General features: G+C 61.2%; 2 protein-coding genes across 2 annotated transcripts in view; both read left to right on the top strand.

Annotated features, from left to right (window-relative positions):
- Window positions 1-5,048, top strand: part of SRRM3 (serine/arginine repetitive matrix 3) — a 55,471-nt gene extending 50,423 nt beyond the window's left edge. The window contains exons 12-15 of the mRNA XM_060285772.1: window positions 608-978; window positions 1,504-1,728; window positions 1,809-1,946; window positions 3,538-5,048. Of these exons, the coding sequence (XP_060141755.1) occupies window positions 608-978; window positions 1,504-1,728; window positions 1,809-1,946; window positions 3,538-3,751 (948 nt within the window). The 3' untranslated portion in view covers window positions 3,752-5,048. The remainder of the gene's footprint in view (window positions 1-607; window positions 979-1,503; window positions 1,729-1,808; window positions 1,947-3,537) is intronic.
- An 8,010-nt stretch (window positions 5,049-13,058) lies between these two features.
- Window positions 13,059-14,804, top strand: HSPB1 (heat shock protein family B (small) member 1). The gene is made up of 3 exons (XM_030872051.3): window positions 13,059-13,648; window positions 14,338-14,401; window positions 14,492-14,804. The coding sequence occupies exons 1-3, from the start codon at window positions 13,297-13,299 to the stop codon at window positions 14,679-14,681; spliced, it is 606 nt and encodes a 201-aa protein (XP_030727911.1). The 5' UTR covers window positions 13,059-13,296; the 3' UTR covers window positions 14,682-14,804.
- Window positions 14,805-15,555: the final 751 nt, after the last annotated feature.

Genomic DNA, 15,555 nt, shown 5'->3' with positions numbered 1-15,555 from the left:
GCTGGGCGGCCTGGCCTGGTGGGCTGGCCCTGGCCCGGCCTCCCGGTGCCCGCCCTCTCTCTTCTCTCTGCCGGGATCCTCCGTCCCGTCGAGGGGGGGGCAATGCCAGCCCCCGTGCCCGTCCTGGATTCCCCCTCCCTGACAGCCCACCCCCACCCCCACCGCTCCGTCCCTCTTGTGTTTTGCATGCCGAGAACCTTGCATGAGCTGCACTGTTGAGGCCAGAAGGTGGACACTCAGGAGAGGCAGAGGCAGGGCAGGCGCGGGGAACCGTGTGTGCGATGCTCCGGGACTGGCAGCCCCCGGCCTGGGCCCGGTGAAAGCCCCCTCTCCTTCTCTCCCCCCACCCCGCCCGCCCGCTCTCTCCCCCTCGGCCTCTTGCTCCTTCTCTGGATCTGTCCTCTCTCTCTGTCTCTCCTCCTTTCCTGTCTCCGCTCTGTCTCTCTGCTTCTCTAACCTCTCCCCGTCTCTTTCCTCTCGGCTCTGCCTCTGCCTCTCCCCCTCTGGATTCTCCGTCTCCTCTCTCTCTCCGTCTCTGCCCGCTTCTGTCGCCCTCTCCGTCCCCTCTCCACCCCCTACGTGCCCTCTCTGCCTCTCTCCCCGTCAGAAGCCCAGCTCGCCCTCGCCCAGGGCCCGCGACCAGGCGGAGGCCGGCGTAGCCACGCCGCCCGCGCGGGGGAAGGAGAGCCCGAGCCCGCGCTCGGCGCCGTCGTCGCAGGGCAGAGGAGGCCGCGCGGCCGGCGGGGCGGCCAGGCGGCGGCGGCGGCGGAGGCGGCGGCGGCGGCGGAGGCGGCGGCGCTCCCGGTCCTCGGCGTCCGCGCCCCGCCGCAGGGGCCGCCGGCGCTCCCGGCCCGCGCCGCCCCGGGGCTCGTCGCGCTCGCTCAGCAGGGCCCGCTCCAGCAGCGACTCGGGCGGCGACGCCCCCGGCCCCGGGCCCGAGCCCGGCTCCGAGCGAGGTCACGGCGGGCACGGGAAACGGTGAGCGGGCTCGGCCCCTGGGACCCGCACCGGGCTCCCCTCCCCGCCCCCTCGCCCCACCGAGCCCTCTCCCCTCCCCGGTCATACCCCCTCCCCGCGCACTGAGCGCCCCACCACTGACCCCTCTCCCCGCAGCGGACCTGTCCAGCCGCCCCCGCGCTAAGATCCAGATCCTCCTCGCACAACACAGCACCCTCCTCCCGTACTCGCCCCCCACCCCCATGATCACTCTTTCTCGACAGCACGGAACAGCTTCTTCCTCACTGATTCCTCTCCCCGCACCAGAGCCCCCTTCTCTCCTCCGGGAACCTCTCCCCGACCGCCAACACAACAACCGCTTCGTCCGCACTAACCCCATAGAACCCCTTCCTCTCCTGAGTCCTTTCCCCCCCCAGGGCTTCCACTCACTCTCTCCCTAAGTGAGCCCCCTTCCCTGTCACCGGGCCCCCCTCCGCCCGCTCCTCCCCTGCCCGGGGCCCACTGTCTCCCAGCTGAGCCCCCCCTGTCGCCGTGCCCCTCCTCCAGGGCCAAGGAGCGGCCCCCGCGCGCCCGGCCCGCCAGCACCTCCCCGTCCCCGGGTGCGCACGGCAGGCACGGCGGCCCGGAGGGGAAGAGCTCGTCGCGCAGCCCGGGCCCGCACCCTCGCTCGTGGAGCTCCAGCCGCTCGCCCTCCAAATCCCGCTCGCGCTCCGCGGAGAAGAGGACCCGCAGCCCCAGCCGCTCGCCGTCGCCCAAGAAAACCGTGGGCCGGTAAGTGCGGGCCCAGGGGTGGCGGCGGGACCGGCCGGGGCTGCTGGGCCGCGTCGCTCATCTCGGGCCGGGCCCCGCAGGGACAAGGACGGCGAGGGCCGCGCGAGGCACGCCGAGGCCGAGGCCGCCCGCGCCCGGCGCCGCTCCCGCAGCTACTCGCCCATCCGCAAGCGGCGCCGGGACTCACCCAGCTTCATGGAGCCGCGGCGCATCACCAGGTACGGAGGGGCCGGGGCCGGGCCACGGGGACCTTGGGGGTCCTCGACCAACCGCACCTGGTGCGGGGAGGGGAGGGCGCCGAAAGAGAGAAGGTGAGGGTTGGGAGAGGGAAGAGGGCGCTCAGGCTAGGACTGAGGTGCTGGGGAGGGGTTGGGACCCGAGAGGCAGAGGTGCAGGCTCACTTGCGGGGAGGGAGGCCTCCAGAAGGGAAGCGTCCTGAGGGCCATGGAGGGGAGGGGCTCGGTTCTGGGGTCTGGGTACAGCAGCAGGCAAGCAGTTCAGCTCTGGAAGATTCCAGCCATCCCTCTTGGAGCCCCTCCCTCCTCCTTCCCTCCCCACATTCATCTCCTGGCAATGATGTGTCCTTTTCTCCTTCATCTCAAGGTCCAGCCTGCTGAGTGGCCTGTGGCCAGCCTGGGGGCCGGGTGGACCCCCTCTCCACAGGCTGCAGGGGAGATGCCCATGTGAGCTGACTGGCTCTGTTCGGCTGTCTGTCTGCCTCTCCTTTTCTCACTAAGCTCTCTGCTCACTTCCCAGTCCCCTGGGGAATTTGGAGGAGGGGGCACCGGCAGTCTGGTCTCTGGGGCAGCTGTGAGGGGAACCGGTCCCTCCCACTTTGCCCACACAGTCTGCCGGGACTGGAGGGTCTGGGCCTGGGTCTCCAGGTGAGATGATGGTCTGCATTTGTGGAAATCACCCTGCAGCCCTAGATCCCCGACATGGGGTAGAGGGCCACAGGCAAAATTCTGAGCCCAGCTCTGCCCTGGCCTTGCTGGGCAGCCATGGGAGATCAGCGTGCCTCTCCGGGCCTCAGTTCTCACATCAGAGCTAGAGGCCAGGCTGCCAGGCTTGGGACACCCCCCCCGCCAGATACCCCCATAAGCAGGGGGTCCTAAGACAGCCTCCACACCTTCCACCTGGCACCCCCTTCAGCCCCTCCCAGGCTGCCTCCTCCTCCCACTAACAGACACCTGTTTTCTTTCTCAGAATTAACCCCACGCAATGGGGCACTGTCGCCCCCTTAACTCTGTTTTCTTTTCTCTGGGTCACAGTCTCCTGGCTTCAAACTAACTCTGGGCCAGCGGGAGGTAGCTGAGTAAGGAGTGGGGGCCGGCAGGCCTGGGCCAGGGCCTTGGGCATGGGCAGCAGTGGCCAGGGGGCTCCTTTGGTGCCCTCTGAGTGACCTGAGAACCAATATCCTCTGTCCTGTGGGGAACAAAGAAGCAGGAATGGGCCATATTCACAAACCCTCCCGTGCACAGAAGCCACTGCTCAGCTTGGCTTAAAAGCTGCATTTATTCAACCGATTTTTATTGAGCACCTACTCCGGTCAAGCAGAGACTTGGTCCCCTTTCCCTGCAGACAAGTGAGGAAAAGCAAAGTGATCAACATGAAATTGGACCACTGCATGTCCAGTCTTGCTGGGGCAGGGGTGGAGGTGGGGAGAAGTCCAAGGTCAAGGCTCAGGGGAAACTGAGGCAGGGAAGCCCTGGCCACTGCTGGGGAGGGGCTCAGGGCCTGAGTGAGGGCCCAGGACTGGCACAGATCAGGGCCTTGGCTGGCCTGTAATCAGCTCTTCCCTCCCGGCAGTGCCCGAAAGCGTCCCATCCCCTACTACCGGCCCAGCCCCTCGTCCTCCTCCAGCTGCCTGAGCAGCGACTACTCAAGCCGGAGCCCCAGCCCTGGCCACAGCCATGGAAGCTACAGCAGCCGCAGTCGGACCCGCAGCCGCACTCGCAGCCCTTCCAGGACCCCCAGTCCCAGCTACCACAGCCGGAGCAGCTCAGAGAGCGGGGGCTTCTGAGCCCAGCAGACCCAGTTTCGTGCCCCCTGGCACAGGGAGAGGCGAGGGGTCAGGACCCAGGAGCTGCAGGGGGCCTGCACCCCACTGCTACAAGGAGGTCCCGGGTCCAGGGAAGACCTTGAGGGCGGGGGCCCTGAAGACAAAGAGGATCTGGATTCTGCTGCTTCTAGGGGGCCCCCGCCCTCACCTCCCGCTCGCCCACCATGGCCAGGGAACAAGAGCCGTTTCGAACACAGGGACCACCCTGCCCCGCTTCCTGCTTGAGGCCAGCTCGCCAGGCTGGGGACCTCAGCTCAGTGGACCCAGGGACACCTTTGACGGTGCCAGACCTGGGAGCCTCCCCTGCCACTCCATAGGACCCTCAGCTCCTCTCTACCCCTGGGCGGACACGGAGAGGGGACAGCAAGCGGAGCTAAGTTAGACAAGAAGAAGAATGGCCTGACCTTGGTGCACCACCATCCAGACTGAGGAACCACTTCCTTCGAGCCGGCTGCAGGAGGACCCTGGCTGAGGGCTGGAGGCTGGCCCCAGAGCCTCCCCAGATGCCTCCCCTGGCCCAGGAGTGCCCAGACTGGGTGGGCCCCTAAGCCCCAGCCTGAGGGTCCAGGGAGCTCACCCTTGGTCGCACCTCTCCAGCCCAGGCTCTCCCCTCCAGCCCTCGCCCCGTGCCCTGGGCCGAGGCCACATCAGCCAGGCCTTCTGCATGACGAGAGGTGGGATATACAGACCACAGCTGCATCTGACCCTGAGATCAAAAGGGGTTCGGGTCAGGAGGTGGAAGGGAGAAGCGGTAGACGGAGGAGGAGCCTGTGAGGGGAAGAGCAATGCAGTCGGCTGACTGAGCGGCCTCGGGGAGCCCCGGTGTGCCCAGTGGCTGGGACCTGGGCCGGATGGCAGCAGGCCTAGGGTGACGTGCCCTTTGGGGCTGCCCAAGGGAGCAGGGAGCCAAAGGGAGCACTTCCTCCTCCTCTTCCAGAGAGGGGCGCTACACCCCTTCGAAGAAAGGGTAGAATCTAGACGGAGGGCCTTGGCCTGGGGCATGGACGGGGAAGCAGCGGCCCCCAGCCCTCTACTGCTGCTCCCAGCCCCCTCCTCCTGGGGCCCTCAGGGATCTCACGAAGTCTTCCTTGGCCCAACAGGGCAAATGCCCTGGGCTCCGGTGAGGGGAGGGGTCTGGGGTCTGGTCCGGGTTCCCCCTCTCTGTTTCCCCGTCCTTCTCCGCGGTGCGGATAAAAATTGGACTCTAATAAAACACTTGGTGCCCGGATGGCAGGTGGTGAGACCAGGCCTCTGTGGATTTGGGTACCTGGGGAGTGTGGGGAAGGCAGAGGGTCCTGGGGTCCTTGCCTCTGAGAAATGAGAGGGACTCAGACTCCAAGGGACCAGGACCCAGCACGTCCACCTCGTGTCTCCACGCGTGAGTCTGTGGAGCCTGCAGCTTGGTGGGGAGAAAAACAGGGACCCAGAAAGGCCTTCTCCCTAGCCGGGAGGCCCTGTGGGCTTTGAATACCCCCATTCCACCCGACGCCCAGACACCTGGCCTTGCTTCAGCAGTGAACAGGGGATAGGACGGGCCCACGTGCAGGACCCTCCATAGCGGTGGAGTGTTCAGAACCGCTGGAATACAGCGCAGAACAACGCCGGCTGTGAATCCAGGCTCCACGCGGGACTGTGAGGAAGCTGAAAGGGGATGCTGTCCTAAGAGTGCCCGGCACAGGGCCTGCCATAGAGCGAGTCATAAGTGGCCACTTAAAAGAAAACACCACGTGTCCAGCCCCGGATGGGTGCTGGGATGGGGATTGGAAAGGGAGAGCTTGGCGTGGTTTTTACTTTTTAATAGCTATTCACACTGTATTTCTTCCTTTCTTTTTTTTTTTTTTTTTTTTGCGGTATGCGGGCCTCTCACTGTTGTGGCCTCTCCCGTTGCGGAGCACAGACTCCGGACGCGCAGGCTCAGCAGCCATGGCTCACGGGCCCAGCCGCTCCGCGGCACGTGGGATCTTCCCGGACCGGGGCACGAACCCATGTCCCCTGCATGGACAGGCGGACTCTCAACCACTGCGCCACCAGGGAAGCCCTGGATTTCTTTCTTTTATAGAGACCTAAACAAATGCACACACTCTCCTCTTCCTCCTCTCCTCATCTTCCTTCTCCTTTTCTTTTAGTGGTAGATGTTAACCTTGCTTTGAATCAGCTGCTCTTTGGGAATCTGATGGAAGTTGGGAACCCTTTCCTCGAAATAATGTGCACACGCCCACCATCTGCAGGCAACTTCAGACCTCACAGGCACTCTGCAATCCTTTAGGGCTCCACAGGTCAAGAACCCTGACCCACCTCTACTGAGAGGGCAGTGGACGTGGCCACGGCTCTGGGCTGTGCGTGCCACGACACAGGAGATGTCCTTGGTCTGTTCTGGGCTGCAGAGCGGGGGTGCCGTGCTCTGAAGGCTAGGGCTGTGTCAGCACATGACCTCTCTCTACTTTCTATTCCCTCAGACCGGAAGGGGCACCTGAGGAGGCCTTTGGCCAGTGGCTCTGTTTCTGATCTGAGGAAGCTGGTCAAAGAAGTGTCAGTGATCTCTTTAATGCTTTACACAGGTTCAGCAAAACTAGGCCTCAGGCTGGGAGTTCCCTGGCGGTCCAGTGGTTAAGACTTCACGCTTCCGATGCAGGTGGCACGGGTTCGATCCCTGGTCGGGGAACTAAGATCCTGCATGCCATGTGGCACGGCCAAAAAAAAAAAAAAACCAGCTGGGTAGGGGTTGGGGCTCCAGGGAAAGCAGGCTTGGCCCTGCTCTGGAGACGCCGCCTTTTGGAGGGGATGGGGGCATGAAACACACCCCAAGGTGGGCATGGAAGTCCAGCCTGTCTCACACAAGCCCAAAGCTGCCCCTTCCCCTTCCCCCCTTCCAGTCCCTCACTGCCCAGCTGGACCGCCTTCCTCATCTGCACCCCACAGCCAGGCTGCAACCAGGTGACCAGGCAGTGCCACTTCCTTTTCTGCCCCACCCCCGCTCCTGGCCTCTAACCACGACCCCTCCTAGGCCCACCTCCTCACCAGCTGGCCTGCCTGGGTCTGGCCCGCTCCAGTCCATCCCACCATATACACAATTCAAATCTGACCATTCCCTCCCTCTTTCGATACATGCTTACTCAACACCTACTATATGCCATGCCCAGTTCCTGGCTCTGAGGACACAGTATTGAATTAAGGAAACAGAACTCCCCACCATAAGGATCCCGTGACCATGTCCACCAGCTCGTAGCACTTGGAAGGCCTTCCGAACGGCGAACGGCTCCACCTGGAATTGCCATCCTCTCCCGCCGCCACCCTCCAACCTCCGCTCCCATCACTGTCCTTGACTCCAGCGGACCCTCCTCCCTGGGCCCCCCTCGGCCCCAAGGCATGCCCTCTCCACCTCCACAGGTTCCTGAGAGCTCGTGGTTCCAGGCCCAGCTCAGCTGCCCCCTACTTCTAGGCGCCTTCCCGATCCCCAGCTGCGGTGGCCACTCCCGCCTCTGGATTTCTCCAGCCCTAGGTCTGTTCCTGCCTTTAGGGTATCGAGCTCTTGATCCAGTTATTTGTTGGCGGGTCTCTCTCTCCCTAAATCTGTGAGCTTCTGGAGCCCAGGCCATGCCTTCTTATCTCTGCATTCCCCGAACAGGCACCCTTGAGATGTTTGTTGAATGAGTGAAGGAGTGAACGAGGCAACTATGGCGTGAGGGGTTCCAGCAACCGTGGGGGAGGGTGGAGACCAAAGGCATGGTGGCAGCAGGAAGACCCTAGAGGGCGACAGAGAGAGAGGAAAAAATACTGCTGGCTGGCGGCGCGCCAGAAGGGATACAAAACAGGCCTGGACAGAGAGGAGAGCTCCCCGGGGGAGGATCCGTGGCAGCCTGGAAGCCCGAAGCTCTTGTCTTCAGCACCTCCCTGGCTACTTGGTGCCCGTTCCGCTGAGAAGGACAGGGAGGGTACCAGGCCCCTGTCCCTCCCGCAGACGGAGGGTTCAGACTGAACTCTTCTGCTCTTACCTTGGGAAAAGGGAAAAACACTGGAAGGCAGGCAGGAAAACAGGAAATTCCAATTCTATGTCGGGTAACAAGAGGGGGAGACGGGGGCAGGGGTGGGGGAACCTTAGCAAGATGTGGCATTTGGGGTGTAGAACGTCCTCTCCTCACCTCTCTCTCTGCACTTGGGGCCTCGGGGGCCCCTCCATCCTTCCCCTCCCTGCACACACAGCAGCCAGGAGGCTGGACAAGGCTTGCCTGGGTCCTGGCAAATTTGCCCCCTTTTCTTAATCTGTTTCCTACAGCCCCAGACCCAGGGTAGCAAGTCACAAATGCACATGCCCAATTTGGGCATCCCAGCTGACTACCCCCCTCCCCTGCCCCTCTGAGGTGCTCTTCAAGCCCCCTGGCCTACTCCCCCAACCCTCCCACCTCCGCCTCTCTCAGCCGAGGGCATACTCAGCAAACCGGCCTTATCACCAGGCGCCTACCCTTCCTTTGCCAAGCCCCCCTCCACCTGAGAAAGGCTCTCGGGACGCCCAGCACAGGAGGGTGCTCCAGCCACAGGGCCTCCCGCCTCCACGGCCACCGCAGGGGTTGCCCCATCCCCACGCCCTCCCTCATCCTCTGCGTCCACTCACCATATACACATCCCTGGGTGGGATGGGGGGTCGTGGGGGATGGGGGAGAGTAGAGAGTGGAGGAGAAACTGTTGATTCGCCAGCGCTGGAAGGAGCCTTCGAGAACATCCAGTCCGATGGTCTCATCGTACAGATGAAGAAAATGAGTCACGGAGGCCGGCTGTTAGCCAAGGTCACAGAATTAGAGACGTAGACGTCCCCAGACTCCCAAGCTGGACAGATTCTTTCTACTGGACAGCAGGGTGGGAGGGGTAGGAGGATGGATCCCCAGCCCTCCCGCCCGGCCCCTCCTTGGCACCCCTCCAGCAGTGATGGAGGCAAGGTGACCCCAAGGCCAGCCAGAAGCCGAAGGCCTAGGAGATGGGTTTTGGGAAATGGACTCCCGGAGGGGCAGTGTCTAGACACTTCCAGAAAGACCCAGAGCCCCCCCGCCCCCATGCGCCCTCGTTACGGCTGCCCACATTCTTAGTTCCCAGCAGGCCCAGCGGCTGGCGCTTCATCAGCTGTCGGGCCTCTCCCGGGAGCTCGGGCAGCTGCCTGAACGCTCTCGCACTTTCTGAGGCTGGGCCAGGGAGGGAAGGGCTGTGGCAGCTGGAGTTGGCGAAAGCCTGCCAAGGGAGTGGCTCGTGTGGCCAAGTGCTCAGGCGAGGGCCAGGCCAGGAAGCTGGGAGGCTGTTCTCGGAGCTGCGGCAGAGTAACCCAGACGCTGGGGCTAGGGATAGGGGACGGGCCCCTCTGATTAAGGAATCCCTGCAGTGTCCCCCTGCTCCCCACCTGCTTGGCTTCTGGGAAATCCCTGCAGGTGGAGTTGTCCTCTTAATCCCAGAAAAACTACCCCTGGGAGCTCAGTACCCTAGAGGAAGGGTGCTTGGTCAGGGCTGGAAGTGAACCCAGAGAGGCTAGCCCAACCCTCCCCGTCCCACAGGTAACCCTGGGCTGCACACCTCACCCTGGGCCTGCAAGCCACAGCCCACAGCCCTCCCTGGACTGCCTGGGAAGTCTCCCCCCTGCCGGATAGAGAGGCAGGAGGCCTGGGTTCCAATCCCTCCATCCTTCACCAGCTTTGTGACCTTGGGGCAGTTGTGACTCTCAGTTTTCTCATCTCCAGGATGGGACTCTGATAAGATACCTGAACGTGCTATAAAGCACATACAACCAGGTAATTCTCATTAATCTAAGCCTCAATATCCAAAATTAAAGGCCCTCTTTCCTTAATAACAATGAACACTTCTGAGCACCAGGCGCTTCGCAGGAGTTACCGTGTTACAGATTCACCGCAGCCCTGCAAGATGGGTGTGTTAAAAAAAAAAAAGATGGGTGTGTTATTAGCTACGTCTTGCAGATGGGGACGTGCCAGCTCAGAGAGGTCACCAGGCCAGCAGCAGGTTCAAGCCCAGCCTTGTCTGACTCCAAAACCCAGTTTCTCCTCCACCCCTACCCGCGCTTACTACCACCCAGAGCTACCCAGTTCCCCTCCCTTATGATTGGCAGCTCTGATCTGAGACTCCCTTGAGAAGTGACCCATTGAAGATGGATGTGGGGAATTCCCTGGCAGTCCAGTGGTTAGAACTCCACACTTTTGTTGTAGCAAAAATAGAAATTAGACTTTTCTGATAAACTGGAAAATAAGGAAACAATGAACAGGCTGGGGAAACAACATAAACAGGCCTGAAAGAGTTAAGCAATCTTAGTTATTCTTTAGCTGTTACTACTAACAAACACTTGTAGCTAGACTTGTCCTTCACAAAGCTGATTACTCTCTGACTCCGTACAAATGACCCTTTGCACCTGGCATTCCTTCTCCCCCTACACTCCCCTGTAGCACTCTTCATTTCAGAAAGAAGGTCATGGGCCCATAACTTCAGGGACATCAGACCCAGTTGCTGAGCTACCTGATGCCAACTTTGGCCATGAATTTGCAGAAGAAAAGAAATGCAAGACCTCCACTACTTTTGATCCTTACCATATACCCCGGACTGCGAGCCCCACGTATAAAATCTTCTCCGATTCCCCAAGAAGGAGGGACAGTTCTTGAGGCGTTAGCCTACTGTGTCTTCCCTTTGCCTGGCAAAGAAAATAAAAAGCCTCTCTATTTCTTATCTTCCAATTCTCTGTCTCCATATTTTTATCCAGCATCGGTGCCGAGGGAGCCAGATTTGGCAGTACTTTCACTGCAGAAGGCCCAGGGTTCAATCCCTGGTTGGGGAACTAAGATCCCACGAGCCCCCCAAGGCGTGATAAAAAAAAAAAAAAAAGATGGATGTGAATTCTCAGTTCTGCTGCCTCCACCTCCATGGGCTGGGTGCTGGGGGTGGAGCCCTGGGTTGCACAACTTCCCCAAGCCGGGGCAACAGGGATGGATCCTCCCCACCTTGGTTTCAGGCAAAATGAAGGGAGCTCTGAAGGTAGCTTCTGTCTACAAGGTGCTGGCGGCCAGGCAGGCAGCCCCCACCCAGAGCATGGCTGGGCCACACTTGAAGGCACCCATGATTATATTTGACAGCTCCCGCTAGGGTGGGGCACCTGGGCTCCAGTCTGGGCCAAGGTGGGCAGGCAGGGACGGATGAGGGCCCTCCCTGGCTCCTGACCTCACCCTGACTTTAAGAGCTGGGGATAGGTGGGGTTGGGAGTGCCAGGGCGTGAAGGCCTGGGGCTTCCTGAAGCTGAGACCCTTTGGGGGCAGCGAGTAGCTCCCCATGGAGACTGGGCTCCTGACGTGATCCAGCAAGAGGGGCGGGGCAGAGGGCAGGCACCCTGTCTGCCTCCTCTCCTTGGCCCATGAGAGCCCCAGGTGCTTAGAGGCCTTTCCAGAGGCGACCTCCGGCTGTGGCCCAACCCCAGCTCTTTCCCGATGGGGAGCAGGTGGGTAAGAAAGAAAGACATCTAGGAGTGCTCTCTTGAAGAGGAAATTGAGGCTCAGAGAGGGCATGAGACTTGTTGCTACCCCAGCTCATTTTTCTAAATTAATTAATTTATTTATTTTTGGCTGCGTTAGGCCTTTGTTGCTGTGCGCAGGCTTTCTCTAGTTGAGGCGAGTGGAGGCTACTCTTCCTTGCGGTGCGCGGGCTTCTCACTGCGGCGGCTTCTCTTGCTGCGGAACACGGGCTCTAGGCACGCGGTCTGCAGTAGTTGCAGCACGCGGGCTCAGTGGCTGTGGCTCACGGGCTCTAGAGCGCAGGCTCAGTAGTTGCAGCGCGTGGGCTTAGTTGTTCCACGGCACGTGGGATCTTCCAGCACCAGGGATCAAACCCATGTCCCCTGCATCGGCAGGTGGATTCTTAACCACTGCGCCACCAGGGAAGCCCTACCGCAGCTCAATGAGGTGAGTGGACTGGAGTCTGGCTTTCAGCCCCTCAGGTGTCCTGGGCGGGGCAGGGCAAGTCCTGCGTGGAACTGGCAGGAGTACAGCCTCAGCCCAGCCCCAGGAGAGGGGCAGCAAACAGAGTGTGTCTCGGAAGCAGAGGAAGTAAGGGACTCCAAGGTGGGAGCCCCATGAGGGTAAGAGCCCTGAGCACTAGAGAGGCAAGAGCCTTACTCTGCTAGTGTCTTAAAGGAGGCCGTAGGCCAGTCACCTATTCTCTCTGAACCTCAGTTTCCCCATCTAAAAAGGAGGGATAAAAAGACAGAAGTCAAGAGAAGGAAGGCTGGACTGGGGTCCTGCCAATGAAGGCAGGAGAGAGAGGGAACGTTAGGATTAAGACAGGACCGTAGGGGCAGCACCCTCTCCCAGAGGTGGGAGCGAGGGCGTGGATCCCATAGGTGGTCAGATAGGAGGTGGGGCAGGCTTCAGGCTTCAAGCAAGTTTGAAGGAGCTGTACTACCTGGAGTCTCCTCTCCCTTTGTGCTGTGGGAATATTAAACAAAAGGGGCTTTGAGATCATAATCTGCAAAGAGGAAAAGGAGGGGCCTTGGCCCAAATCACACAAAAAATCAGTGGCAAAACCCCTATGAGATTCAAGGTTGCTGCATTTCAAGTTCCCTGTCCAGAGCTCCTCGAGAAAAACAGATATAATGGGGAGTTTTGACAGTAACCTTTCTCCTGACCCCCCTCAGCACGGGGCCTCAGGGTTCGTGATCTGGGTCTGCCCCACTGGGAAGTCAAGGGGAAAACGACCAAACCTACACACGCCACAGCCTCTGCGACAGGGAGACATACACGCTCTCTTTCCTCCCCCCTCTTTCAACTCCAAGGAGCTAATAATAACAATAATTCATTATCATGTACCAGGTCCTGGACTAAAATGTTTACTTGCATTAAGTGGCTGAATCCTCACACCAACCCAGTGATGGAAGCATTTTCATCATCATCATCATCATCCCCATTCTCCCGATGGGTAAACTGAGTCACAAAGACTCTCATTTGCACAAGTTCATCCAGTGAGTGGCAGGACCTGGATGTGAACTCAGGCGGTCTGGCTCCCGAGCCCACACTCCTAACCATGCTGCTTCTTAAGACATTATTTCAGACACCCTGGGGTCCAAATCCCGGCTCTGCCAATTCCTAGCTGTGTGGCCTGGGACAAGCAGCCTGACCTCTCTCTCGGCTTTATCCTCCTAGACTGTCCACAGATCGCGGCCTAGCGCTTTAGCACCCAGGCCTGCGAGCGTCCGGCAGTGAGTACTGCACCAGCATCGGGGCTCCAGTCATTTGTTTACTCAAGCAAGAGAAGGTTCCAGATGTGGGTAGGGCCTTCCTCGCCCCGCCCCGCGCCCCGGTATGCAGTGGGGGGAATGCAGGGGGAGGGGCTGCTCCGGCCCGTCACTGCCATTAATAGCGACCTGAAACACGCCTGCTAAAAATACCCAGCTGGAGGCCCATAAAAGCGCTGCTGGGGCTGGCGCCCGACACTTCTCGCACTACTCCGAACCTCAGCCAGACGCGCCCAGACCAGCCAGCATGACCGAGCGCCGAGTGCCCTTCTCGCTCCTGCGGGGCCCCAGCTGGGACCCTTTCCGCGATTGGTACCCGGCCCACAGCCGCCTCTTCGACCAGGCCTTCGGGATGCCCCGGCTGCCCGAGGAGTGGTCTCAGTGGCTGAGCCACAGCGGATGGCCGGGCTACGTGCGCCCTCTGTCCGCCGCCGCGATCGAGGGTCCCGCCTACAGCCGCGCGCTCAGCCGGCAGCTCAGCAGCGGCTTCTCGGAGATCCAGCAGACTGCCGACCGCTGGCGCGTGTCCTTGGACGTCAACCACTTCGCCCCCGAGGAGCTGACGGTCAAGACCAAGGACGGCGTGGTGGAGATCACTGGTGAGCCCCCCCGGGGACTGGGGCGCCGGCCTCCGGCCTCTCGCCGGTCCTGGGGAGGAGCCCTGGTCAGGGACCTGGGTTGAAATGCGGGGCGGGGGGCGGCGGGGCGGGGGCTGGAAAGTGAAAGCTTAGCCGAGGACCCGGGGGCAGAGCCCGGGGCGCGGGGCGGGCCTCCTTGCCCTGCCCCTGGCCTGTATACACTCCTCTGGAGTTGGGGGGTGCTGATAGCTCCTAATGGATCTTTTAGCCCTAAAAAGTCTACGCTAAGGGAAGAAACGCCCCGTTCCAGCGGAGACCCCCCCCACGGCCCCAGCCCCACCCCCAAGGGACCAGGTCTCCCCGCCCCCACCCGCGCGCGCCTACCCACCTCGGCCGGCGGTTGGTATGAAGAGGGCGTCGCCGCCCGCCCCACGCCGTCTCCGCCCCTAGCCCGTGTCCGCGGAGGGGGCGTGTGCGCGTGCCCGGCGCTGCGGCCCCCCTCACCGCTCCCAAAGCCCCTGAACCGAACTTTCCAGAAGCTTCTGAGATTCCGGGACGGCCTGGGGCACACAAATCCCTTAGTCAGTCTTGCCTGCCCTGAGTCCTGGCCGCCAGGTGGGACGCGTTTGGATGTGCGCCAGCTGGAGAGGCCGCCCCTCCCTGCCTCCTCTGACCTCCTACCCGCTCCCCCCCACTCCCCTCTTCCTCAGGCAAGCACGAAGAGCGACAGGACGAGCACGGCTACATTTCCCGGTGCTTCACTCGAAAATACACGTGAGTCCTGGCTCCAGAGCTGGGGGGACGGGAGGAGGGCGCAGGGACACACAGGTGTGTAATGCTTCTCCTCCCTTTCTGCGTGTCCAGGCTGCCCCCCGGTGTGGACCCCACCCAGGTCTCCTCCTCCCTGTCCCCCGAGGGCACGCTCACAGTGGAGGCCCCGTTGCCCAAGCCAGCCACCCAGTCGGCAGAGATCACCATCCCTGTCACCTTCGAGGCGCGTGCCCAGCTTGGGGGCCCAGAAGCTGGGAAGTCTGAACAGCCTGGAAACAAGTAAAGGCCCTAGCCTAGTTGCCCACCCCACAGTAGCCATCACTGACCGTCCCCACCCACCAAACCTCTGAATTCTTTTGATATCTTTACCTTCTGTTTTTCTCAAATAAAGTTTGAAACAACTGCCTGCCCCTGCCTCGGACCCTGGTGTGTTTGTGGAGACATAGGGGTTGTTGGTGGTTCACACGTTCATCACCTTTGCTGAGGGCCTGCGTGTGCCAAGACCCACGCTGGGCCCTGTGGGTACAGTGGTATCCATCACAGGGCACAGCCCTGCCCTCCAGTCCCTTGTTTAGTAAGAGAGAAACAGTCATTGTTTACGGCAATAAAACCCGCAGGGCTGGGCTTCCCTGGTGGCGCAGTGGTTAAGAATCCACCTGCCAATGCAGGAGACATGAGTTCGAGCTCTGGTCTGGGAAGATCCCACATGCTGCGGAGCAACTAAGCTCGTGCACCACAACTACTGAGCCTGCGCTGTAGAACCCGCTCGCCGCAACTAGAGAAAAGCCCGCACATCAAAGGCCCGATGCAGCCAAAAATAAATAAATTTATGAAAAAAACAAACCAACCCAGAGCCAGGTGTGGGATCAGGGGAAACCAGGAGATGCGCCTGGCCCAGGCTTAGGCATTCAGGAACACCTGGGCAGGGGGCAGGTGAGGGGGGACAGGGCAGGGTCTGGGGAGGGGAGCTTCCTGGGAGCTCAGAGTTCCTTCCTGCCCTCCTCATAACTTCATTAATCCTGGGGAAAAGGGGCAGGACCAGGTAGATGGTATGGGGGGGGTGGCCACCCCAGGTGGCATTCTGAGGGGAGATTGGCCTCGTCAAAGGACCTTTCCCGCCAGGCCAGGCCGTGCAGGTAGCAGGGGGCCTGGGCCCT

This window comes from Globicephala melas, chromosome 15 (genome assembly GCF_963455315.2).
Source record: "Globicephala melas chromosome 15, mGloMel1.2, whole genome shotgun sequence".
NCBI classification, from domain to species: domain Eukaryota; kingdom Metazoa; phylum Chordata; class Mammalia; order Artiodactyla; family Delphinidae; genus Globicephala; species Globicephala melas.
The sequence above is the reverse complement of the archived record's forward strand: the minus strand, read 5'-3'. Positions and strand labels throughout refer to the sequence as shown.

Bases quoted from the DNA above. Each gene is read 5' to 3' on its own strand.
- HSPB1 (XM_030872051.3), top strand. From the start codon at position 13,297: ATGACCGAGCGCCGAGTGCCCTTCTCGCTCCTGCGGGGCCCCAGCTGG. The intron at 13,649-14,337 runs GTGAGCCCCCCC...CCTCTTCCTCAG, and splicing joins CGGCGTGGTGGAGATCACTG to GCAAGCACGAAGAGCGACAG. The intron at 14,402-14,491 runs GTGAGTCCTGGC...CTGCGTGTCCAG, and splicing joins TGCTTCACTCGAAAATACAC to GCTGCCCCCCGGTGTGGACC.